Source organism: Phodopus roborovskii, unplaced genomic scaffold (genome assembly GCF_943737965.1).
Source record: "Phodopus roborovskii unplaced genomic scaffold, PHOROB, whole genome shotgun sequence".
Classification (NCBI taxonomy): Eukaryota; Metazoa; Chordata; class Mammalia; order Rodentia; family Cricetidae; genus Phodopus; species Phodopus roborovskii.
In genome coordinates this window covers 30,277,645-30,304,902 of record NW_026126407.1, presented here as the reverse complement: position 1 = coordinate 30,304,902, position 27,258 = coordinate 30,277,645, and the positions used below count along the sequence as shown (strand labels likewise).

At 40.5% G+C, this 27,258-nt stretch overlaps 2 protein-coding genes across 2 annotated transcripts; both read left to right on the top strand.

The window, feature by feature from the left end:
* The first annotated feature begins 552 nt into the window (after positions 1 to 552).
* Positions 553 to 1,491, top strand: LOC127218729 (olfactory receptor 10). Its single transcript, XM_051179723.1, has one exon. The coding sequence runs from the start codon at positions 553 to 555 to the stop codon at positions 1,489 to 1,491; it is 939 nt and encodes a 312-aa protein (XP_051035680.1).
* A 9,366-nt stretch (positions 1,492 to 10,857) lies between these two features.
* Positions 10,858 to 27,213, top strand: LOC127218728 (olfactory receptor 10). Its single transcript, XM_051179722.1, has 2 exons — positions 10,858 to 11,787; positions 27,109 to 27,213. The coding sequence occupies exons 1-2, from the start codon at positions 10,858 to 10,860 to the stop codon at positions 27,211 to 27,213; spliced, it is 1,035 nt and encodes a 344-aa protein (XP_051035679.1).
* The last annotated feature ends 45 nt before the right edge of the window (positions 27,214 to 27,258 follow it).

Below are 27,258 nucleotides of genomic sequence, written 5' to 3'. Positions count from 1 at the left end.
TATAACCACTTTTCCCACCATCCATCCAACTTTGAGATTTTCTTTTCTTTTTTTATTTCCCTCACCCAGTTGAGTCTGTGCTGCTCAACAAGTCTTGAGAGTGAGGCATGCCCTGGTGTGTGGTCAGCCTGCAAGGGGTCACATCATTAAAGGAAACTGATCCTTCCTCTCCCAACAGCTATCAAAGGCCAAATCAAACTTTTAATGTAGTTTCCATGTGACTGCATTTGGATTTGCATCTCAGTGCTGTCATGGAAGCAATATAGAATTCCTACCTTCAGACAAAGAAGCATTGGACCTAAAGCCTGAGTTGTCTGGAAAAATCCAGACAGCAAGATTGAAGTTCTAACAAGGGCCACAATACCTTAATCCAGAGATTTCCTATCTGAAGGACAGAATAGAAAGAAGACCGGACCAATGGGATGGAATAGCAAATTAGAAGATGATAAGCATGAATTTTGAGTATTTGTAGAATACTGAGAGTAGTGTTTGAACCCATGCTCCTTTAGGAAACCATGAGTTGAGTTTTAGTGTTTGAGCAGGTGAACGGCTATGGGAAATTTCAACAGCACTTCACAAGAGAGTTTCATTTTGGTGGGTTTCTCAGATTGGCCTCAACTACAAGTCTTCCTTTTTGTCATCATTTTGATGTTCTACTCCCTAACTATCTTTGGCAACACAACCATCATCGCTCTTGCAAGACTGGACCTTCGACTGCACAAACCCATGTACTTCTTCCTTTCCCATCTCTCCTTCCTGGACCTCTGCTACACCACCAGCACTGTGCCCCAGCTCCTGATCAACCTTCAGGGACTTGACAGAACCATCAGCTATGGTGGGTGTGTGGCCCAGCTGTACATATTTCTTGCCCTGGCCTCCACAGAATGTTTGATTTTAGTGGCGATGGCCTTTGACCGCTATGCTGCTGTGTGTAATCCACTCCACTACACCACCATTATGCACCCCCTTCTCTGCAGGGCACTGGCCATCTCCTCCTGGATAGGAGGCCTTGTGAACTCTCTGATTCAGACAGTACTGGTGTTGGCCATGCGACTCTGCGGCCATCAAATCAATCACTTCTTCTGTGAAATGCCCATATTCCTTAAATTGGCCTGTGAGGACACAGAAGGAACAGAAGCTAAGATGTTTGTTGCTCGAACAATAGTTTTAGTGTGCCCCGCAGTTCTGATTCTAGGCTCCTATGTTCACATTGCTCAGGCTGTCCTAAAAGTCAAGTCAATGTCTGGACGCAGAAAGGCTTTTGGGACATGTGGGTCCCACCTCATAGTGGTGTCTCTCTTTTATGGCTCAGGTATTTATACATATCTTCAACCAGTGCACAGATATTCTGAAAGCAAGGGAAAGTTTGTTGCTCTCTTTTATACTATAGTTACGCCCATGTTCAATCCTCTGATTTATACCCTGAGGAACAAAGATGTGAAGGGGGCTCTGTGGAAGGTACTAGGGAGAGGCACAGACTCAGGACAGTAGGTGAGGAGACGATCTAGAAAAATTTCTGTTGTATCTCTCACATCTAGAACCTCATCTTGATCTTTCACTGGCCGAAGCAATCAGCTCAGTTATTCTTAAGAAAAGGCCTTTCTTTTGAGTACATTATAAGAGGCTATCTGTTGGAATATCTATAGTCTTCATGCAAAAAGAAAGTAAGATATTATTTATATCACAATTTTCTATGAGAGTTTACTTGGAGAGTATATTCTGGCCACACTGGAAGGTAGTAATGTGCTATAGATATTTGGGGCAGTGATGGGAGATATAATTAAATGTGACATTACTTTTCATTAAGTCAGTGATTCCTAACACAGATGACACTGAGCCTAACTATATAAGTCTTTAGTTTACCACCTAATTTTTAAGTAATTGTAGCTCTGGTCACACCCTCCCAACACATTTTTTTCACTTTCTTTATATTTACTATTTGTGTTTTTCACATCATACATCCTATTCATATCCCTTCCTTGCATATCTGCCCTCTGCCCTTGTAGCACCCCCACCAAATAAAAATTTAAGAGGAAAAAGAAAATGGGGGGGGGAATCTCCTCATTAAAGCTGTAGTATGGCATAGTGAGTCACATAGTAAACTCTTTTATCCATTTATCTTTACTTGGAAGTGTTCATTGCAAAGAGTCATTGGTGCGGTTCGAGGTCTCTGATTTCTGCTATACTATTGATGATGGACCCTCATTGAAACTCCTGTGGGTTATTCTGCTCTTGTCCTGTGTTATGGAAATACTGAAGCTTAGGGTCTGCAGGACTGGTTGCTTTAAGCTCTCTAACACATCACAGCTGCAGTGGATATTGGGGTGGGCCAACATATAACCGTGGTTCTGGGCCTGGGTAGTTGCAGGGTTGGTCAGCCCACCAGCTCTCCCTTGTCCTTACTGCAAGGAAGAGCTCTCCTGCACTGCCCTGGATAGCTTACTCCTTGCAGCAATGAGCAAGGGCCAGGGCCAGTTCTCCTGTTTCATGTCCTCAGGGTCAGATCTCCCACACCTACATCTTCAAGGCCAGCTCTACTATGTTGCTCAGTCATGGCATAGCGGCCACTCTCTCGAGTGCTACAGCAGATGAAGGGCAGGGTTAGCTCTCCTACTCTTAGGACCTCAGGGCCAGCTCTCCAACCTGCCTCAGGTGTTGATAGGCAGGTGGGGGGCATGTGGGGAAAAGCTCTTTCAAGTCCCTGGGGCCATATGACAGGTGAGTAAGGGGACAACTCTTCCATGCTAACAACTTCAGCACTGGCTCCCCCACTCCTCTGCCAATAGGATTGGCTCGGTTGTGCTGCCCAGGTGAGGTGCAGAGCCTGCTTTTCCTAGTGTTGCAGTTGGTGGTGGCTGCCAATATGACCTCAGGGCCTGTTCTCCCACCTGCCTCGGTATTGATGGGTTGGAGAGAGCATCATCTCACCCATGCCATCATATGGCAGATGCCCTGGCAACATATTGAGGCCTGTTTTACTAACTTTCCTGACATTCGCTACCCTTCTAGCTTTCTCATGGTTTCTGTCCCTGAGAAAATAAGGAGATCCTGGTCTGAGACCCTTCACTCAGCATCCAGAGCTTTAGATCTTATGTACATATCCTCCTGAGGAATCCTTGACGGTCTAGTTCCAATGTCACAAATAGATTGAAGGCACTAATATTAAAAAAGAATATTAAATTTTCAGAAGATCACGTGGAGGATTATCTTATGGCTTTACTTGGAGATCATTTTTGATTTTAGGTAATTTAACTAATGCACATTAATAGATAATTTAACTAATGCACATTAATGAGTGTCATTGAGGAGGACATGGTTTCCTGAGATCAACTCTTGGTTCTTACATGGTTCTTGGTCTGGATAGAGTATCCAAAGCTGATTTCCAGTGTTATGTGCTTTTGGTTTTGAACCCACTGCATCCACTTAGCTGCCTTTATGGGCATGTGTGCAGGACTATCTGTGAGAGCATGTGTGGGCTCTCCACAAACACATCCTCGGAGAAAACTGACACTTGCTCCACCAGCAGCCCTCCCCTGTCCATTCTGGGACTGATTTGATCTTGTTAAGGTGAACATGTGGCCACAGGTGTGCATTATCCCCCCCCAAGCCAAAAATACTATTTCACGTTCAAGGCAGGCATCCACTGCCTCTGCCTCTTACAATCTTTCTACACCTTCCATGTGATGATAACAGATTTGTGGGGAGAGGGCTTAATACAAATGCCCCATTTAGAGCTGAGCAACCCAAGTCTCCTAGTCACTGCACATTGATTCTCTGTATTGGTTGTCATCCATTGCAAAAAGGTTTTTTTAATTGAAAATACATTTATTTCATACAATGCATTCTGATCATGGTTCCCTTTCCTGAAACCCCTTACAAATCCTCCCCACCCTCCCAAATCCACACCCTTTATTCCTCTTTAGAAAATTAAACAAACAAACCAGGTGGGAACAAAACAAAGATTAAAAAAAAAAAAAGGCAAAGAAACACAGATGCAAAGGCACACATACTTGCCCACAGAGAAATCCTGTGAAAACACAAAACTGAAAACCATACTATGTAAGCAAAAGCCTGGTAAAGTTTGTTTGTTTGTTTTTGTTTTTAAACCCAAACAAAACATTATGAAATAAAGTACAACTGAGTTCACCTTGTTTAAGCCATCTACTTCTGGGCTTGGAGTCTACCCTTAATGGGGTTTGCATAACCAGTGAGACTCAATTGGAGAAAACTAATTTTTCCTATACCGTAAGATTTCATGAATTGTTTAGTTACTACACAATCCAAATCAAGGAAAAGAAGAAAGCCTTCTTATCTAAGCAAAAATTCCTATTTGTGCTTGTGGTGTTGAGCCGCCTGAGGGATCACAATGGTCATCCTTAGGCTTAAAGGGTTTTCACTGGGAAACATCCAGCACCTTTAGTCTTCAAGGGCAGCTTTTAGTCCACTTTTGTGGTTTTTCCTTTCTACAGAAACGGCAAAGTCTTGTTTGCTTAGGACCTGATGAGGACAGTTTTCTCAGTGCCCTGGTTTTCCACAGTCATAGCAAACATGTGACCCCTTAGAATCTCCCTTTTCCCCCCTGAGTCTGCATTACCAAAGAAGATAGTAATTTTCAGGTTTACTGTGGATAAAACAGGATAAAAATAAGAAATGGTGATCTATTAAATATTGACTGGCACATACATTAACAACCTCAAGCTTTTCATCAAGGGAGAAAATGTTTAGTTAGATCACTTTCACCCATAGCGGGGAATGAGAGTGTTGTCTGAGGAGTCCATCAAGGGAAATGAATTCAGGTGTGTGGTAAAGATGTGGGATTTGGTCTGACTGCTGACAGGACTTGGCCAAAGCAGAGGAAATATGAGGAATCTCATTATGTAGTCTCAGGAGTAAGTATGTGTAAGTTGTGAAGACACTGAATAGATCTGTTTGGTTTGGTCACAGCATAGAGATTAGTTGGAATTGAAGGCTGTAGTGCAGATCTTTGAAAGTCTGCCAATTGGTTATAATTGCCACATTGGGGCACAGAGGTCTCCAAGGCCATACTTGATGAACACATTTTTTTTTTTGTCAGGAGGAATAGAAAATGCCCCCAGGACAGAAGGGAGTGAGGTGCTCACACTCTGAGGGTCTGAGATGTCTAGATACCCTTAATGTCCACAGGAACTTCAGTAAAGTGCCAGGTCCTACACAGTGGGGGGGTGCCTCTACCTTCTAGGCTATGAAGCTCGATTTCCTCTCTTCCAGTCAGAACTATGTATAATCTTGACTTCTCCAGGATAGGGGAGCCATGTCCTAAGACCTCTATATGGCAGAAAGTGGACCAGTTCCTCAAGGAAACAAGCCTACCTTGTCTCTAGATACAGTCTCAGACGTGCCTCACAAGCCAACAGAATCGAGGGTGGTGATTGAAATGTCTCTCCTGGAGCTCTGGGTGAGTAACGATTGAGTGAGATGCTCAGGATTCATAGTCTAAAATCAGGAAGTGACAAGACTCCACTAGACAATTGGCATTCGCTTCCAATCTGCTGGTGACCTGGTTTGAGCACATAGAAATGTTTAAATTTATGAAAAAGTGTATTGGCATCTCTATCCTCTCACATAGATATGTGATAGATACTTAAATTTCAAAACCAGAAAGACTCTCTGGAAGCATAGACAGTGGCAGAGACGTAAAATAAGCAATTTGTCAATTTAGTCTTTTGTGTAAAATATATATATAACTGGATTCAAACCATGAATTTGTAGCACTATACCAACAATGTCATCATGTTGTTTGGAGTACTTATCAGTACTGAAGATCATCCGAAAAAAAAAAAAAAAAACCCAAACCCTGTGAGACAGTTTAGGATATTGTGTGGTTCTGGTGCTAATGTTAAGGGACAATATCCAGATCAGAAAGTTATTGAGCCTGTAGATGAACATGGAGGACAGGAGGCTGTCATGGGGCCCAGAAAGGTTTGATAGTGAGTTCATATACCAGACACTGATGAGAAAGCTTCCGGTATGGCATAATAGGAAGAAGTGAACTTGGATTTTAAAATTCACAATTCACAGTGACAATATTAGGAATGAATGCTTGAGAAATCTCCACCCCTTGCCCAGACAGATGATTAAATGTAATGGTCTGACAATATTAAATTAGTCGACTAGCATGAAAGATGAGATGACCCGTGCTGCCGAGAAAGTAATTATTTAGATTATGCACAATACACTCAAGGCACACAAACTCACAGATAGTTGACCTCAGACAATCACTGACTTTTCTATGGCCAAAACCAAAATACATAAATGTCAAAAGTGCTCTGTGTGGCCCATATAGATTTGGTACAAGAAATAAACTTTTACATAGAACAAACGTCCAGTAACTGATGGAAGCAGACGCAGTGACCCACAGCCCACTCACAGCCCAGCAGTGGGCTGAGCTCCTGGAGTTCAGGTGAAGAGAGAAAGGAGGGATCATATGAGCAATGGGGGTAGTCAGGAGCATGATGGGGAAAACTACAGAGACAGCTGACCTGAGCTAGCTCACGTGCTATAGACTGACAGCTGGGTAACCTGCTTGAGACTGAACTAGGCCTTCTGAATGTGGGTGACAGTTATGTAACTTGATCTATTGGGGGATGTGGGGCTGACAGTGGCACTAGGACCTATCGTAGGCACATGAACTGGCTTTTGGGAGCCTATTCCCTATGATGGGATACCTTGCTCGGCTTTGATATGGAAGAGATTGGTTCAGCCTCAACTTGGTATGTCAGACTTTGTTGACTCCAAAAGGAAGGTTTTGCCCCCTCTGAGGACTGGATGGAGGGTGGAAAAGGAGCAGTGGGGTGGGAGAAGGGGAGAGAAGGGTATTGGGGTTGATATGTACATTGAAAAATAAATCTTTAGAAAAAAAACAAGAAATAAACTTTTAAAATACACACAAAATAAATATCAGGGCTGAGAAGTAGTCTCCAGCAGCTCAGCCTGTCATCCAATGACCGCAGGAACCTTTTTACAACTTTCTGATCAAATCTTCACCTTTGAGTGAGCAGGCTCTTTCCAGACATAGGAGAATCACTTCCTCTCACAGCGGCGTATGTTTAGATCACTTCATTCTTTGTTCTGCTCATAATAAGCCACAACCTGCCTTGTTGGAAATGTCACCGGTCAGTAGAAGTTTTGACCTTTTAAGAACAAAGAAAATCGGGTGTGTTTTCTATGTGGCAGGTTTTAAACAATTTGCACTTTGTTCCCTATCTAAAACCTCTACTTAGATCACCTGATCCTCATCCAGGATGTTTACATGCCTTGTCAACCTTATTGTCCTTTGATCTGTTATCAGCCAAAGCCACCTATCACCAAGGACTGACTTAGTACTCCATATTCTATCTGACAGCCAGGCACCATATTTTTATTTTAGGATGAAGTTGTAGGAAGGTATTTATTTGTGGATGGATGGATGAATGGATGGATGAATAGAAATGCAAGCCATCATACTTTTCTTCTTTGCTGAAATACAATATTTAGACAATATGAAATGAAATAGAAAATTTAAGTTGTCACATTCACTCATGCTTACATGCACTATTTTCTTTTATATTTGGAGATATTTTTGTTGGATGATATTCATTATCCATGTGTTTCCCACCTCTCACCCGCAGGCACTGGACTCCCTCGGGAAGGCCCAGTGCTTCCCAATCCCCTAAACTAGTGCAACCAGAATCTAATCTTTGCCTGGGCTGTAAGATTCAGAGCTCTAAATAGTGTGAAGGACTGCCAGCAGCCCCTCACTGAGTTCATACCACAGAAACTTGAATCTGATTTTGAAAGACAGAAAAGGCTCCCCAAATAGTTTCATTTTGTGACTTCCCAGTATGGATACAATAAGGCTGACCTCTACATCTGAGCCCAAAAAAGAGTAGAGGGAGGCTCTATGAGAGATGGGAAGTTGTCATAACTGCAAAAAGTGGTACCTAAGTGATAGGTACACAAGGAGAGGGAGGTGAGCATCACTGGACACAGTCACTAGCATCAGTTTCAGAAGAGACTCTGAAGAAGAGTTACATTACACTTCATGGCAGTTGTTGCTGTGAAGATCAGGTCATTCTCTGCAGAGCCCTGGGGATTAGAATGGCAGACCCATTATCCCAGAGAAGTGACTCACAAGCAGGCATGGATTTTCATGTGGCAGATGAAAGTCAATACAGGAAGAAGAAAATATAGTTTACGGTCAGCGTAGTTGACTTTCATTGCACACTAGATTCCAGATACAAAGGTCAGAAGCTACCTCTACACCCTACTGTCTACACAAGACTGAAACAATGGCAGTGATTGATACCCAAGGACCTGTTCAGAACTGGAACAATCTGAGCCTGCAGGCTCAGGGGTAGCTCAAGCACTCTGATGAATCTGCCATTACTCAAGATACTAAACTTTCAAGTCTGAATGAGGTCAACTTCTTAGTCTGATTTTGTCAGGGAGACTATAAAAACTTGCATTTTTCATAATTAGACTCATATGAAAGTGGAAGGCTAAAGATATTTTCCAGAAAATAGTTAACATGATAGATCAGTATGTCAAAGAAATAAATCCCTGTGAAGACAGAAGTGGGAAACGAGCAGTGGAGAAAGCAATGCGCTGTGGATGAGAAGAGCCTAGTGTTTCACTCAGCAAGCTTTAATTTGAGAATTGGCACATGAAATTACCTCTGAGTTTCCTCCCAAACTAAGGTTTCTTTAAGGTTCCGTACCACCATTTATTTATTTATATAAAATCTTAGTTTGCATTTGTTTTTAAACTGCTTCCTCACACTGAGTCTTTGGCCACTGTATTCCTTGGTCACTTTCTGGTATCTACTTTTAAAATAAATGATTGTTAAACAGTCCCCTCAGTTCTATATGTGTCCAGCTGAGGTTCTGAAGCTCAGTTTAATTTTTTGCCTGTTCAGTATTGTTTTATAGATTGTGGTAGCCACTTAATGTCTTATAGCTCGAGATTACATTGTGTCAAAATCTTTGGGAACTGGGAATTCAGGAATTTTCATATAATAATTATCCTGATATTTTGTCAAGTTGTAGGTATGTTAAGAATGTCTACATGACAGTGACTATAACTGAGATTAAAATATACAGCATGAATGGCTAGCATCTAGCATACCACTAAAAGGAACATATAACAGTGTTGATTCTTTATCATTGCATAGGAAATAAACATATCTGAGATGTTTGGATGTATCATACAAAGTACCAGGGTGTGGAACACATTCATTAATTCACCCAACCATGTTCATTGAGAGACTTTCATCCCTCAAAATGCTGCACTGTGATATGAATAAATTCAACAGGTCCAGTTGGGTGGTCTTTAAAGAATATTGGTAGAACACACTAGTGTTACAAGTTTATGTCACATCCTTCATAATTTAAACATGCATCAGAGCACTCAACCCCCATAAAAATACTACCTTGCATGTCATGATTAAATAATATATATATATATATATTAACACTTAGTCCTTATAATTCACATTTTCTCCATCTTTTGCAAAAGGGCACTAGTGTGATACTCAAATGCATTCCTTGCAGCATTGATCCAGCATGGTGTCATTACTGACCTTCTAATACAGATTTAAGGAGAGGGTAATATATGAAGTTGCCATACTTTCTCATGTTAACCAGGGTTGAAATTTCTGTTAACGACTGATTTCTTTCCTTGTGATAAACTTTTTCATATATTTTTATCCCAAGAAATATTAACCTTTAAAGGCAAGCGATTTTATGCAAATAGTATTTTCATAACTCATTAAAGTGTGTTCATGGTTAATTCTTAGGTTTCCTGAAGGAATATTTCATGAGATTTGAAGAGCAAAGCAAATGTTTCCCACGCAAGAAAGGTATCTAACACCTTCTACATGCTCTGGATGAAAGTGACAGTAATTTAGCATTTGTCAATACCATTAATGTTAATATGCTTAAGGAAAGGCATGTGTTTTTAAACTCACTGTGTTGTCTGGTACCCAGGAACTCTGAGATTTTGAAGAACAAACAGATGTGAAAGATTGTCTTTGAATACAACAGATTCTAGAAAATATTGATGCAAAGAACTCTGGGTTTGAGAGACAACTTCCCTCTTGGGAAGTCCAAAGGTGGTTCATAAGTTGACTGAAAAGTTACCATATATCCCAAGCATAATGATTCATGAAGTGAAACAAGTTTGTTATAAATAATGTCCCCCTAAAACAATAGAGTCCCATGCTTCTTTTACATCAGATGGCAGTGATGTGAGTGGCTTCCCTTATTGGTGCACAGACCATTTACACTGAGCAGAAAGTCAAGGTTGTGCAAGATAAGACAAACATGTGATCTCAGCCTGGTTAGACCAGAGTCTTAATAGGCAGAAACACTGTACCTCATAGACAACAGAGGGCAAAAGAGAAGACCATAGATTACTATGTGCATTTTTGCACAGTCAATAATTTTCATTTATTTTGCTTGATTTTAGAAGTTTTTGGAATCAAAACCAAACTCTACCACCAAGATGAACACCAGTTCTGCATTTGATTTTTAAAATACATTTTCCAAGTTATTGCAAATGGATTCAAATGTCCGTTCTATTAGGGAGGCAAACTTGTTCAAAGTTCTGGAACACACAGGCAACAGGACTGAGGTTTTAAAAAATGCCCTAGCATCCTACTGCACTTATTTCTATACTAATGAAAGAAAGACTAATTGGCAGATAGTCCTTTACTGAGTAGTAAAATGGAAATCAAAGCGCTTGGTTTAGGAAAAGTTAGGGAATACTGGGAATGTTTTTTAGATTCACATTCTTTATGGTGGGCATTAAATTGACCCCTGCTCTCTGTACACACGAAAGGCGATGGACGGTTTCAATGACAGTTTAGGAGAGAGCTTCATTTTGGTGGGCTTCTCAGACTGGCCTCAGCTGGAACTCATTCTGTTTATCTTTATTTCAATTTTCTACTCCTTAACTCTCTTTGGCAACACCGCCATCATTGCTCTGTCCCGAATGGACCTTCGATTACACACACCCATGTACTTCTTCCTCTCCCATCTCTCCTTCCTGGACCTCTGCTACACCACCAGCACTGTGCCCCAGCTCCTGATCAACCTTCATGGACTTGACAGAACCATCAGCTATGGCGGGTGTGTGGCCCAGCTGCTCATATCTCTTGCTCTGGGCTCCACTGAGTGTGTGCTCCTGGTGGTGATGGCCTTTGACCGCTATGCTGCTGTGTGTCATTCCCTGCACTACACAACCATCATGCACCCCCTTCTCTGCCAGGTATTGGCTATTGCTTCATGGGTGGGAGGCTTCTTGAACTCTCTGATTCAGACAGGCCTCATGATGGCCATGCCGCTCTGTGGACACCAACTGAATCACTTCTTCTGTGAGATGCCTGTTCTCCTGAAGTTGGCCTGTGAGGACACAGGAGGAACAGAGGCCAAGATGTTTGTGGCCAGAGCTATAATTTTGGTTTTCCCTGCAGCACTAATTCTTGGCTCCTATGCACAGATTGCCAGGGCAGTGCTGAAAATCAAGTCAAATACTGGACGCAGAAAAGCTTTTGGGACATGCGGGTCCCACCTCGTGGTGGTTTCTCTGTTTTATGGCTCAGCCATCTACACATACTTACAGCCCAAGGGCAGCTATTCTGAGAGTGAGGGGAAGTTTGTTGCCCTTTTCTATACTATCGTCACCCCCATGCTCAACCCTCTGATTTATACCCTGAGGAACAAGGATGTGAAGGGGGCTCTGTGGAGGGTATTAGGGAGAGGCACAAACTCAGTAACATGGGGAAGAAAATAGGATCACTACAACTTTCTGTGATAGCTCTCATATCCTTAAGTCCACCAGGGTCTGCAGGGAAAACCAAAATTATAGCTCTGGCCACAAACATAAGAAATGCCTTCAGCAAGTCTCAGAAATTTCTTGCTTTCCTCTTTTGGATTTGAAAGTCAAGATCTCTTTAGCTTCTCTCCCTGTGTCTATGATCCTTGAAAAAGGGGTGTCAAATCTGATTTATCTCAATTATCCCACAAGAATGTTTGAGAAGATGGTCTGTTTTCCACATCAGAGAATAGCTCAGGTGTCTAGGAATTTCTGGGTATGAGGGAAGGCTTAATTGAATGTGACACCCTTTTTCCAAAGCCAGTAATTTCCTTCATAGGTAGTGTAGATGGCACTTTGCCCATAGGTATAGAACACTGCTCGTCACTGGTTCTTTAACTACTTGCCTCAGGGTTTAGGTTCTTGGGTCACCTCTGTTTTTCTAGATTTTTAGTGCACACTGTTACTAGAGAGGCAGACAGGAGACTGTAGTCAGATATACATCATCACAATAGAGTTTTAGACATAATGTCATTTCACTAATACTTAAAGAAAATAACAAAATTGCTGAAACAGCACCAAATAGGAAAAACATCTAGTTGGGTGGTGGTGGTGCACACCTTTAATCCCAGCACTCGGGAGGCAGAGGCAGGAGGATCTCTGTGAGTTTAAGGCCAGCCTGGTCTACAGAACGAGTTCCAGGATGGGTTCCAAGACCACAGAGAAACCCTGTCTAGAAAAACAACAACAACAAAAAATGAACAAACGAAAGATAGGAAAGAAAAAAAGAAAGGAAGGAAGGAAGGAAGAAAGGAAGAAAGAAAGAAAGAAAGAAAGAAAGAAAGAAAGAAAGAAAGGAAAAGCATCTAAATCTTCTCAGATGGGCCACAGGTTTGTTTGCTGCCGGGGTGAAGATACTTTTATTGAAGAGAGAAGAGACTAGGAATGATTATAAAAACAATAAGCATTGTGAAAATGGAATAACAAAAGGAAATATTATCAGAGAGTGACACTAGTGAATGCAGAGAAGAGTCAGTGTAGGGAGGAGGCATGGAGACTGCAATCTACTACAACTGTTTCTTTTCATGTACTTAAATGATGGTTTCAGATCAAAGTACAGACACCCTTGTAAATACGCTTTGAAGTTTTAGTAACTTCCAAGTTGGATAAAAAATCTTAGTTCTAATAGCAATCGCTACTTACATAATCTTTGAAATATTTTTATATAATCTCTAATAATTCATGATTAAACTAAGATTTAAAATTTTTAAGTAACTTATGCATGTTCACATAACATGAACCTAAGAAATTTTTTAAAATAAATTTTTATTTAAATTAGAAACTTTATTATTTTACATATCAATCCCAGTTCCCTCTCCCTCCCCATCCTCCCATGCTCCCCACCAACCACCCCCCATCTGATTCTCAGGGAAGGTGAGGCCTTCCATGGGGGATATTAACCCACACACCTATGAACACCTGATTTTCGACAAAACAACTAAAAGTATACAATGGAAGGAGGAAAGCATCTTCAACAAATGGTGCTGGCAAAATTGGATGATGGCGTGTAGAAGATTGCAGATAGACCCATGTCTATTGCCATGCACACAACTCAAGTCCAAATGGATCAAAGACCTCAATATCAATCCAGCCACATTGAACCTCTTAGAAGAGAAAGTAGGAGGTACCCTTGAACAAATTGGTATAGGAGACTGCTTCCTGAACATAACTCCAGGAACACAGACACTGAGAGCAACAATTAATAAATGGGACCTCTTCAAACTTAGAAGCTTCTGCAAGGCAAAGGACACCGTCGACAAACCAAACAGCAGCCCACAGACTGGGAAAAGATTTTCACAAATACTATACCCGACAAAGGGCTGATCTCCAAAATATACAAAGAACTCAAGAAACTAGCCAACAAAACACCAAACAACCCTATTAAAAAATGGGGTACGGAACTGAAGAAAGAATTCTCAATAGAGGAAATCAAAAAGGCTGAAAGTCCCCCAGAGCACAGAGGAAGTGGGGGGGGCAGCAAATGGAGAGAGAAGTAGGAGAAAACGAGGGGGAGGAAAGGAAAACACGTGCGACCAGGAAGATTGAGCCCGGTTAGGAATAGAAGACAGGAAAGAGAGGGAGAGAGAGAGAGAGCATAAAAGAGGGAGCCAATATTGATTTGAAGATAAAATTGAACACAAAGAAAGGTCTAGAAAACTACAAGACTGCTGCCAACTAACAATTTGAGCTTCCGTGGAAAGGCTACCATAAATGCCCTTCCTGGAGAGTGAGATCAGCAACTAACTTATCCATGGAGCCCTCAACTAATATCTGTTGGAAACAGGAGCAAACACCCATACATAAACACTGAGTCGAAGTAGAACCCAGATGCAGATGGAGAGGACAAGACCAGGCGGCAGAAACACATAGAGACAGCTTACCTGAACAAGGAGGAGCTAACAGGCCATCAGACTGATAGCTGGGAAGCCAGCAAGGGACTGACTCAGGCTCCGCTCAATATGGGTCTAAGCCAGAAGGACTGAGCAGTCTAAGGGACCTCAGACAGTGGAGCCAGGATGTATCCCTGGTGCACAAAAGGACCTTGTGAACACATCCCCCATGGAGGGATAACTGCCTTAATCTAGAGACAGGAGAGAAGCCCTAGTCCCTACTTCACATGACCTGTCAGATCTACATGACCCCAACTGGATGGCATTCCCCAACATATGGAATTGGGGTGGGGGGGATGGGAGGGGAGGGTGGTTAGAGTGCATGTGAGAGGGCAGAGAGGGTAAAAGGGAGTGAAGGAGGGAGGGAGAGGGAATTGGAATCGACATGTAAAATAATAAATAAAAAAAATGCTTTGACTCCAAAATTTAAGTTCAAGGACAAGTTACTGGGGAAAAGGATTTCTATTTTTGTTTCCACAGAAAATGAAAAGCTGTGGATTCCTTCCAGACTAATGTGGTTTGATCAAGCCAGACCACCTGAAACAGAGTCCCAGGTGATTCTACATTCAAAACAGCTGGACGAAGCAGCCTTACCTACAACAGCCAGGATTTCTGCATCTTCTTCGAATCCCCCAGCAGGAAGTAGTTCGGAAAGAACGACACCCAAATTCCCAAATATTTTCTATAAATGTTTGTTTTCATTTAAATGGACTTGGTTATATAATATATATATATATATATATATATATATATATATAATGGAAAATACGCAGAGAATCTGGATACTGTATGCTATTGTGCTGTCTTTGAACTGCGCAATTGCTAAAGAAGGAATAACTGCTAAAATACACTTTATTATCAATGCTGCTGAATTAATCCAATTTATATATTTTAAAAAAGCTTTGACTTCAAAATTTAAGTGTGAGGACAAGTTACTAGGGAAAAGAATTTCTATTTTTGTTTACACAGAAAAATGAAAAGCTATGGATTCCTTCCAGACTAACATGATTTAATCAAGCAAGACCCTCCGAAGCAGTACTCTAGGTGATCCAATATTCAAAACACCTTGGACAAGGCAGCCTTGCAGACCACCACAGCCAGAATTTCTACTTCTTAGGATGCCCAAGACAGCGTCCCCTACCAGCAGGAAACAGTTTGGAAAGAACAATGCCCAAATTCCCACATATTGTTTACAAATGTTTGTTTTCATTTAAATGGGGTTGGTTTGCGTTTTCTTTACTGTCTCTATTTCAGTGTTCAGGTCTTGAATTGTTTCCTTCACCTGTTTTTTGTTTGTTTGTTTGTTTGTTTGTTTGTTTTTTCTTGGCTGTCCTTATTTTCTTTAAGAGATTTGTTCATTTCTTGCATTTTTGCCTGGTCTTTTCTTCTATTTCTTCCAATTTTTTGTTTGTTTATTCTTCCATTTCTTTAAGGGATTTTCTCATATCATCTTTGAGAGCCTCTATCATTTTCATGAAGTTACTTTTTAGGTCATTCTCTTCTGCTTCATCTGCTTTGGTGTGTTCAGGTCTAGCTGGTGTGGAGTCCCTAGAATCTGGTGGTGTCATACTGGTCTTTCTATTGTTGAGTGTTTTCTTGTATTCTCGTCTTCCCATTGCTTCTTCCAGTGGGTGCAGGTGGAGCCTCTCTCTCTACCCTGCTCTCCCGGTGGGTGTAGGTGGGTCAGGAGTTCTGTCAGTAACTCTGGATGATCTAAGCACTCTTGGCGGTCTCTCAAGTAGAGGCCACAGCAGGGACATATTTAGAGATATAAGCTGATCTTAGATGAATGTGTGTGTGTTCTATATATGATCATGCATATATAGAAATTATCAACAAATGAAAAGCTGGTTATTAAGAAATAACAAACACTTGTGTGGTAATTTGAATGTAGTTGACCCCCATAAGCTCATTGGGAGCAGCACTATTAGGAGGTGTTACTTTGTTGAAGTAGGTGTGGCCTTATTGAAGAAAATGCATCACTGTGAGGGCAGGCTTTGAGGTATCTTTTTTCTTAAGTTTCTTTCAGTGTCACAGACCACTTCCTATTGCTTTCTGATCAAGATGTAGTCAGGACAGCATCTGCCTGTATGCCGCCATGCTCCCCACCATGATGATAATGGACTGTAAGCCCCTCTGAACTATAAGCCTTCCCAGTTAGATGGTTTTTTTCTTTATAAGCGTCACCATGGTCATGGTGTCTCTTCACAGCACTAGGAACCCTAATGAGGATACCTTGGCTAGAAAAAAGAAACATAAGACTGAACAAAAGACCACTGAAATTCTCTCTGAGAAACTGTAAACCAATGAGTTCGATGACACAAACAAAAATGGACAAATTATTGGATACAATCAACTTAGCAAGACTGAATCATAAAGAAATGTAAAAATTCAACAGAATAATTGGACTCAACAAGATTAAACAAGTAATTTTAAGAGCATCTCACCAAAGAAATACCCAGTACCAGATTACTCCACTGTTGAATACTACCAAACTTATAACAAAACACTATCAAAACTTTCTTGATTATTCTAGAAAAAAATGCAAAGCAAAAAAAAAAAAAAATCTTGCAGATCCACTCTGTAAAGTCAGAATTACCCTGATAGCAAAACTAGATAAGCACACATACACAAAACAAATACCACAGGCCAATATCCCCAGTGAGCATTTTCAATACAATATCAGCAGATCAAATCCAATGGTACATTAAAATGTCTACTCACCATGACAAAATGTTTTTCCCCCAAATACAAGAAATACACACAAATCAATACAATGATTCACACTGACAGAACAAACAACAACAAAATGATGATCTCCGTATTGAGTTGTCTTGTCCAACCTGAATATGATGGCTTTTGCCTTATCTTATTATATCTTGTTTTATCAAGTTTGGTTGTTTTCTCTTGGAGGATTGCTCTTTTCTAAGGGAAAATGGAAAGGGAGTGGATCTGGGGGAGAGAGGAGTGGGAGGGCGAGCCATGAAAAGTGGAATGAAGAGAAACTGTGGTCTGGATATATTATATGACAAAAGAATCTATTTCCAAATTTAAAAAAACTTAAAATTAAAAACATGATGATCTCAATGGATTTAAATTTGATAAAAGTTCACCAGTTCTCTAAGACACAATCTGTGAATACATCTGCTACAGAAATGCACCACAGCATAATAAAGCCGTACATATATTAAACATGCATATTAAGTACTGAATAGAGAAAAACTGAAACTATCTTCTCTGAGATCTAGACCAAGACAATGATGGCTCCTTTTACAACTTCTACCCAACCCAGTACTAGAGATCTTAGTGAGGCCAATCAGCAAGAGAAATAAGTTAAAGTACATAAGCCAAATTGTTACTGTGGGACGATGACACGACTTTCTATAGTTAAAGCTTTTAAAATTCACCAGGACATCTCTTAAAACTAATAAACAAATTCTCCAAAGTCACAGGATTCACAATCAATGTAAGGGGAGGAAGTGGTAAACATCTTCTTATTGCCTAAACCGTTCTCATGTGTTCTTTCTCATCTCTGTGGAGTTGTTTCTCAGGTCTGAGCCTCCAAAGAGCAGTGTCTACCAGAGGACGAAACAATGGTTACAGCTTCACCTGGTGGCTTCCTCATGCCTTGAAGCTATTGAACTAACAGTTCCGAGTATTGCTGGGGCTGGAAAGATGGCTGCTCTTCCAGTAGACCTGGGTTTGATTGTCAGCATCCACAGGGAAACTCCCAGCCATCTGTACCTCTAATTCTAGTGAATTCAGTGCCCTCCTCTGGCCTCTGCTGGCACTGCACACACATGGCGCATGAACAAACGAGCAGGCAAAGCACCTATACAAGCCAAATAACATTAAATAAATAAGGTATTTTAAAAGAATATTAATTAACTCTATTGCATACTTCACATGTATGTAATTGTTTGATAGATAAATAAGGGAGCTGGTGTAATCCTGGTCAACCCAGGGTTGAGTTTTACATGAGTATAATTTCTATGATTTCAAGGAAAAGCAAATACAATAAATACTTCAGTGAAATGCTTCAGTGTATGGTACGAATAGTGTGTATGTGTGTATGAACAATCCTATAATCCTAAATACCTGGGCACACGTGTGTGTGCAGGTAGGTACTCATGCATGTATGTGTGAGTCTGTGTGTGTGTGTGTGTGTATGTGTGTGTATGTGTGTGTATGCAAAGATGGCATTGGGTATATTCTTCAATTTCTCTCTACTTTTGTTTTTAAAGATTTGTTTTCATTTCTTTATGTTTATATGTATCTATATATGTATGTGCATGTTATGCACTGGTACCTGAGGCCAGAGGATAAATTTGATCTCCTGGAAATGGAGTTATGGGTGCTGGAAACTGAACTAAGATTCTCTGTGTAACAGGGCCCCAGACCTTACCACAACTCACTCAATGGTGGGAGTGCCATTCAGGCTGTAAAACTCTGCACAAAGAGGGCACAACCAACCAAATGAAAACAAAGACCTGATCCCATCAATGTCCATATGATTCTGGGAAAGTCTCACAATGTACTAAGCTTGCTTTTTAGCTTCTGTAGTTCTGCTTCTGGCTAACGGATCTTGTTAACTGAAATATGTCAACCCAGATATGATGGGTCTTGTGCTTAAAAGCTCACCCTGAGAAATGTTCAGTGCTATAAAGGGATCCGAGCACCCAATATAGTCACTGAGGGCTAATAAAGAATTTCCACTGGCATAATCCCATGTATCTTAGGGGTTAGGGCTTTTTATTGCTGTGAAGGGACACCATGACCACGGCAACTCCTATAAAATAAAACATTTAATTGGGGTGGCTCACTTATAGTTTCAGAGGTTCAGTCCATTATCATCATGGTGGGGCATACGGTGGCCTGCAGACAGACATGGCACCTGAGAAGGAGCTGAGAGTCCTACATCTTGCAGGCCACAGGAAGTTAACTGACAGTCACATTGATGGAGCTTGAGCAAAAGAGACCTCAAAACCTACCCCAACAGTCACACATTTACTCCAACAAGGCCACACCTCCCAATAGTGCCACTCCCTTTGGGAGCTATTTTCTTTCAAACCACCACATCATGTCTGAGAAGTCTTCTCTGGTGAATATCCCACAATGCTCTGCAAAAGAAGCAAACAGTCTAAATTGCTAGGCTGCCTCTGAAGTACCTTCACCATATTTATTAGGTCTCTCAGTGAAACTGAAAACTCACAGATTGAGTTTATCAAGTTAGTCAGTTTGTCCAAGAGCCCATTTTTGTCTCCTGAGTACTGGGGTTATAGTTAGTCACCAAACCTGACCAGCTTCCACATAGGTTCTGGGTATCTAAGCTCAGTACCCTACACTTGCAGAGCAACAGTGTTGTCCACTAAACCACACACCCAATGTGATTAACTACATCTTAATAAAGCTATTAAAATCAGTATTTGATAGTTATGTTGTAAACAAAACTGTGATATTTTTTTTTAAAATCTATCAGTCTCTCCAAAACCTCCCATTGTGCACAACTAATAAATAAAATCATATTCTGCCCAGGGAAATTTTCCTGTAGCATTTTTAAAGCTTATTTAGTAGTTGTTAATCTTGATTGTCACCTTGATTGGATTGAGAAAAACACTTGGGCTACTTGTAAAGTTCTGTCTGTGTCTATTAAGATCAGTCCTGAATGTGGGCAGCATCAACTGCAGGCTGGGAACCCAAATATAATAAAGGGAGTAAAAAAGAAAGCCTTCTGCAGGAGTAAACAATTGTTGAGGAGAACTCTGACCAGCCAATGTGTAGAGAAGAGGTCCTGGGACCTATGGAGCTGCCGCAAGCTGTGGAGAGTGCCCCAGGGTTGGAGCTTTGACAAGACTTCACCCTTGCTGATGTGGACTTTGCAGTTGTTCAGTTGATTTTGAATCATCCCTGCTCCTGTAAGTCCTCACCCAAACTCCTGTTAGAGGTTCCCATAAAAACTCACTGGTTCATCAAAAAGAAAGCCTAACATTGGTTCCTATTTCCTAGCAGACATATGTGAACTTCTCTTTTCTTCTAATTTTGAACTTCCTTGGAGTCAAAGATCATGCTTTTGTTCTCCTTTCAAAGTGGAGGCCTAAAAACATATATTTAACATCATCTGCCATATACTAGGAATCCACAAACAGTGGTAGAGGACAGGTCATGATAACATCATTTTACAGGTGGGGAAACTAAGGCTCAAGCATGTCAGGTCACAAGGCTAGTAAGCTATTTACTTAAGTCATATTGTGGGTCTTTAAGTAAATATAGGTAACTCTGTGTATTGACTTTTTTATTTCCAATAGTATGAAATTATATTATTCAGTACATTATTTAAGTGAATGTATGAATTTATAAGTTTATTAGAAATAAAAATTAGACACAAAATAATTAGTATTAATATATTACACATTTTTTCAGAAAATTTTAAAGTATTGTACTCCCCAGAAAAATAAATGCTAGTTTGATCCATTCCTATTTGTAAACATACCCAGAAATATATGAGCACTATATGAAGGGTACAGAGAACCAGATTTGAAGTGTTGTGAACATGGCAGGCCTCATGTGAAATATAGTATTTGGTCTGATTGGTGAAAGTCTACTAGGATTTGGGTCAAAGTAGGGAGGTATAATGTATCTCAGGCCACAGAGTCTCATGACCAAGTAAGAAGTTGTATTTTGAGAATAATTAGTACAGCAAATTAGTCTGGCAGAGCATGGGGAATAGAGAGAACTGAGGATCTGCAGGGCCAATATTAGAGGACCATTCTATTGATTATAAGTAGTGCAAATGGTCCCAGCAGTCTCCAAGACCACATATACTAGTCAACTCTTTCTCCTTACCAAAGAATATATGTATGAATACACAGTCGGGAAATGGTGTCACACTGCCAGAGTGGTTTCGAGGTCAGAAGGAGGCTGATGGCTCTTCATCACCGTTGCTCTCACTTCTGAGGACCAGAAAGTCAGTGTTTTGTGCCCTGAGGGAAGACCATTTAGTATCATGATTTCTCTGAGACAGAAGCTCAGACCTGAGTTCTTCTCAACGGAATTTCAGACCTCAGTAGCTATCACCAGTCTCTGGTAGGCATCATTTCTTCTTTGCAGACAATAGAATTGTTGAAGGTTTTAAACTCCAGGTAAGTGCTGACTGGGTGAACTACTTAGGTTACAGAGTGAAAATATAAAGAATAGGAGAAAATTAACACTTAGAATTCCCTTCTATAACAGATGATATGATACCAAAACTTTGATATCTAAGTGAATTCCAAACACCAGATCCAAAAGACAAATAAAGATTCTGTCAGAGTTGTTGGAATAAATCAAGCATTTCTTAGAGGGGTAAACAACAGGAGGGAACTTCTTCCAGACTGAGACACTCACAATGAAAACAAGGAATTTGTTATTTATTTGAATGTCAATTATGTTGACTATAATCTATGTGTTTTCTTGGTCTTACAGTAGAAATTTGTGTGGGTTGCTACTGGATATTTGGTAGACAAGTCTTACAGCAGATCCTACTAAAGACTCTTAGGATGCTGTAGGAAACCCTATACTCTATAGTGTAGAAAAAAATGGCATTCAGATCAGACAGTGACTAACTTTGTAGCATAGCAGTTAGGAATGGAGAAATAGTTGATACCTACTTAAGTTCAATAGTGATATTAATCTCCCAAACACAATAAAAGAACCACAAGTACAGACAGAAGGAGAGGAAGTAAGATGACATTCCACTCCAAGACAAACAAGGTTGAACAACAAAGTTGATTAGGAAGGAATTTGTGGAACCACATTTGTTCAGAGAAAAGATAGATAGCAATCCCAGTATAGTTGAACAACATCATTTAATCATTAGAACTGGCTGAAGAGTATAGAACTTCATCTGTTAGAAAATAATTTAAATGTAGTTGTTGACCAAGAAGTTTGCTGCTTTTAATGATCATGTATGGATGCATTGAAAATAAGTTGTACCTAGTCTTATTGTATCTTGTTATGCCCTGTTTGGTTGGTATCCCTTGGAGGCCTCTTCTTTCTGAAGGAAAATGAAGAAGGAGTTGATCTAGGGAAAAGGGGAGGTGGGAGGATACTGGGAGGAGTGGAGGGAGGGGAATCTGTGGTCAGGATGTATTGTGTGAGAGAAGAATAAATAAAAAGAGATAAGGAGGGGGAAGGGAGGGAGAGAGAGAAGCAGGGAGGGAGAGAGAGAAGGAGGGATGGAGGGAGGGAAGGAGGGAAAGAGGAAAGAGAGAAAACTACAGGGATTTCAACACTGGTAATCACTGTATTTGTAATATAACTCAAAAATCTGTGCACAAAGTAGGTCAGTGGTAGCAAACCAAATTTGAAAATATGAGTAAATGTATAAAAGTAGAGATCACCAGTTCTGATTGGAACACACCAAACTACTAACAGAATCTTTGATCCATGCAGAAGCAATTTATCATATCCTGGACAGGCATCTTGCACCCTTTGAGAGGGCAGAAGCTTTAAAGTTGCCTGAATATCACTTCCTTCCAGGCAAGCTGCTTTTAGAAACCTTCATTCTTTTTCCAAGTGTTCTTGGTGAGTGACATTTGCCTTCCTGTAAATGTGGTTAGTTGTTCTTGGCTGTGGTTTAGAAAAAGAGCAAGGCAAAATCATAGCTTTTCCATAGGACACATCTTTACACTCTGCTATAAATGATCACAGTTATCATTAGACATTCTCCTTTCAGGTTCTAATGCTCAATTAGGAACACACCTGTTTCCCAGGAGCAACATTTAAAGATGGATTCTCAGTTTCACTATCCTTTGATTCTAGATGTTTAGTCAATGTTCTACTCCAATTCTACAGCCAAGAACTTGTATAATAGTTAATATTCTATCTGATGTGATCAGATAATCCACTCAACAATAACCTGTAACATCTGGTGATGGCTAGGATTAACACACACTAGGATCACTTCTGCTTTTGCCAATCAATAAGACAGGATTCTTTCAAGCATTGACCTGTGCTTGATGAATAAAACACATGAAAACATCTGAGCTGTGTCCATTTTCCTTAATGCTTGGAGACTCATCAGCTAGAAGGAGATCTTGGTACCTCTGTGTGCTTTCTAATGTGTCCTCCCTACCACCTCTCACCCATGTGCACTGGGCTTCCCTAGGGAGGTTCATTTCTGCCCAGTCCCTGAGCCAGGGTAACCACAGTCAAAAGATTACTGGCTTATAATATGGAATTAGAAAGAATGCTTGACTGAGCACAGCTCATGTAAATGCACAGAGAATGAAACAGCAATCACAGGGCCTACACAGGTCTGCACCAGGTCCTCTGCATATATATACCATAACTTTCAGTTAGTACTTTTCCTGAGTGTGTAAATGAGTGTGTCTCTGATTCTTGTGCCTTCCCTTGGTGCTCCTTTATTTTTCTGTTGTCTTGGCTTGTCTAACTTGAATATGATGGTTTGGTTTTATCTTACCATTTTTTTTATGTTTTGTTATTATCTCTTAAAAGCCTGGGTTTTTTTTTCTAATGAGAGACAGGGGAAGGTGGATCTGAATGGGAGAGGAGGTGGGGAGAAATGGGGTGGAGGAAAAGGAAGGGAAACTATATTCTGGTTATAGTATATGAGAAAATAATCTATGCTTTATAAAAACGGGGAAGAAAAGAAAAAATATTTGAGATATACTAGAGGCTAAATTTGTGTCCGTGTGATCAGTAAATTGCAGTTACTGTTCAAAATAGAAATGTTTCTAAGAGGGTTGAGGGTAATTTTATTTACCCCTTTGATTATCTTGATTATTAAATATGGACATGCATCAGACCCTGGCTACTGACTACAAGGGAGAGAGGAGGGGGGAAATATTTGAAAGACTGGGATGATGTCATAACTCCAGCAGTTGAATTCCCCCCAAATAAACACATCCCATGTTCCTGTACAGAAAAGGGCAGGCCCCCCCCCCCGCCAGAAGTATCAACAAAGCACAGCATATCAAGTTGCAGTAGACTAAGCTCCTCCTCTTGTAAATATTAACTGAACATGGGGAACTTTGATGTTGGTTTGGGGAATTTTTTTAATCAGTTTTTCGAGACAGGGTTTCTTTGTGTAACCGCTCTGGATGTACTGGAACACACTCTATAGACCACACTGGCCTTGTACTCAGAGACCCACCTGTCTCTGCCTCCCAAGTGCTAGGATTAGAGGTGTACACAACCGCAGCCCAACTTGTGCACCATCACCATCCAGCTGGAAATTTTTTTTATGAATGACAGCAAACACAGAACCCAATGACAGTGAAACACACTGTGGAGTGTGGACAATAATGATGTCCTCAGGTGCATTCTTTAATTGTGATCAGTAGAGGACTCTGTTTCAGGCTGTTGATAATCTGGGAGGCTATGCAAGTGTGTGTGGGGGGGGAAGTTGGCACATAGAGAATAAATGGAAAATTTCCATATAACACTTCTGTGAGTTAAACTGCTCTAAAACTCTAAAATAATATCTACTTTAACAATTGAAGGAAAAATTAACATTTAAGCAAGAAAAATATACAAGAAATAAATACTTTCTATGCTAAATAATAAATAAAGAGAGTTTGCTTCTGAATAATTTACCTTGTAAGAATAGCAACCCTAGTTGTTTGGGAAAAAGTAAAATGAAGCAAATGTCCAACCTGAATCTACATGAAGGTCCTGCCTATGGTGTGTGTGTGTGTGTGTGTGTGTGTGTGTGTGTGTGTGTGTGTTGGGGGTAAGAGCTGCATAGAGATTGTGGGAGTGGCTAACCAATGACTGGTCCAGTCTCAAACCCATACCATAAGAGTGAGTCCACTGGCATTGGCTTGCAGTGCCAGAGCCCCAGAGGCTGGATGGTTCAGAGACCTAGGATAGAACCAAACTTAACTGAAAAAAAATTGTCAACATAATGATGCCCAACTATAGTTTGCTATATTCAGAGATTGGTGGCTACCCCAATTTCAGAGAATAACTTCATCCAGTAACTGATGGTAACAGACACAGAGAACCACAACCAAACATTGGGCTGAACTCAGGAAATCCAGCTGAAGAGAGGGAGGGGGGATTGTATGAACCAGACAAGTCAAGGGCATCACAAGAAACCCACAGAAACAACTAACTATGGCTCACAGGTGTTCATAGAGTCTGAACCAACAACCAGGAGTCTGCATGAGACTGACCTAGACCCTCTACATATATGTGACAATTGTGTGGCTTGACCTACTTGTGGACTGTCCCTAATGCTTTGGCTGGCTTTTGGGATATGGGTCTCCTTCTATCCTTCTGCATGTACACATCCAGTTTTCCCAGGACAAAGAAATACAAGACAACCACTGCTTTTGAGAGACATGATAATATGAACAGAATACCCTCAAAACACAAAAGCAACAGCAGAAAAGTGACAGAAATGTTGAAATAACTGATATAGCTTACAAGATACAATACATAAAAAGAAACTGCAGCTCTGAATTCATCCAACTATTAGGAAAAAAAACATAATACCATTATTCCATGCAATAAAAGAACAAAGTATCTTAGGATAAAATGAAATGAAGAGGTGAAAGACCTGTATACAGATACCGTAAAACCTTACAATTCTGTCTAGAATTTCTCCTCAGAAAATGACCTTCTAAAAGAATATAATTTTAATACTTTTCCTCCCTTTTAGTGTGTGAAAGTGTATCTAATCTAGTTTCTCAGAGAGAAATTGATTCCTACTGATTTTTATAGTGAGAGTCTAATGTTTTACTCAACAAATTTTAAAATCGCTATGTTGTGAAAGAAAATGATATGTATGCATCATCCCTTTACTAGACAGTAAAAGAAGCCACTGATATTTGTTTCTACATTTACTGTAATCTCTAATAATGAAGAGTCCCAGTATGTAGAGGCACAAGGCATACTTAACAGAATTCTGATTAGTACCAGTAGAGAAAGAAACTGTATAATGCAGACAGGTCTGGTGAGAAGGCACCAGACAGGGAAGATGTTGAGAAGTGAAAAAATATTCAGGTGGGAAACTCATCACAAAAAACATATTTATGATTGTACTTTTACTATGAAGTAGCTACAGGTTCTCAGTCCTTTGTAGCAGATGACAACTGGTCATGGGCAGGGCCTCATAGACTGTTGTACTAATTATATGCACGGAGTTGGATGAAAGTGAGCAGCCAGGGCCAAACCAGTGAATAGAGCCTGGGTACTCCTCCCTCCTATTCCATTGAAACACTTTGCTCATAGACTAAGAAGCAAATGAAAGAAATGGAGTAGCAATGAGAATTTAACAGCAGATTCCACATCAGTGCTTTTGAATCTTCAGGTCAAGACTGTGAAGAAGGCAATACCACCCCTACAGGGTTGAAAATACACTATCTAGAGCATTGGTGGCCTGAATTAAGTCACAAAACAAGCAGGTGGAAGGAATGCAATTCAAGCAAAGGCCACATGACTAATGCTCCAATCATCTCTTCACTGGGTAAGAATAGAATTAAGAACAGAAAATGCAGGCCTGGAGAGTAGAGCTGAGTTGAATAGCTAAGTATAACGTGGAGTGTATGGCTCTGGAATATATATAGAATATTACAGAATAATGTTGGCAGTGTTTTGGCTTTTCACTTCCAAAGCCCTTACCCCATCAGTACCAACAGCTAGACTCAGCTTGGTGTGTAGCTCAGCTCTTCATAGCACTGGTTGTAATGGAGTGTTTGTTCCTTGTGGTTATAGCTTTCATCACCACAGTGTTTATCACTGACAGTAGGAAACCAATCTGTGATGGGCTACACAGTAGACAATCCATTGTGGATAATTGAGTGATAATCTTTCCTGCTTGTAGGGTCTGCTGTTCCTGGAATCCAACCTAACTGCAGGAATAGAAGAAGGACTCTCTGTACCTTCAGCCTGTGCCACCTCGGCAGAGTCAAGAGTCAACAAGAGATAGACCAGACAGAGGGCAAAGTGCCAGGCTTCATACAGCTTTGGGTTA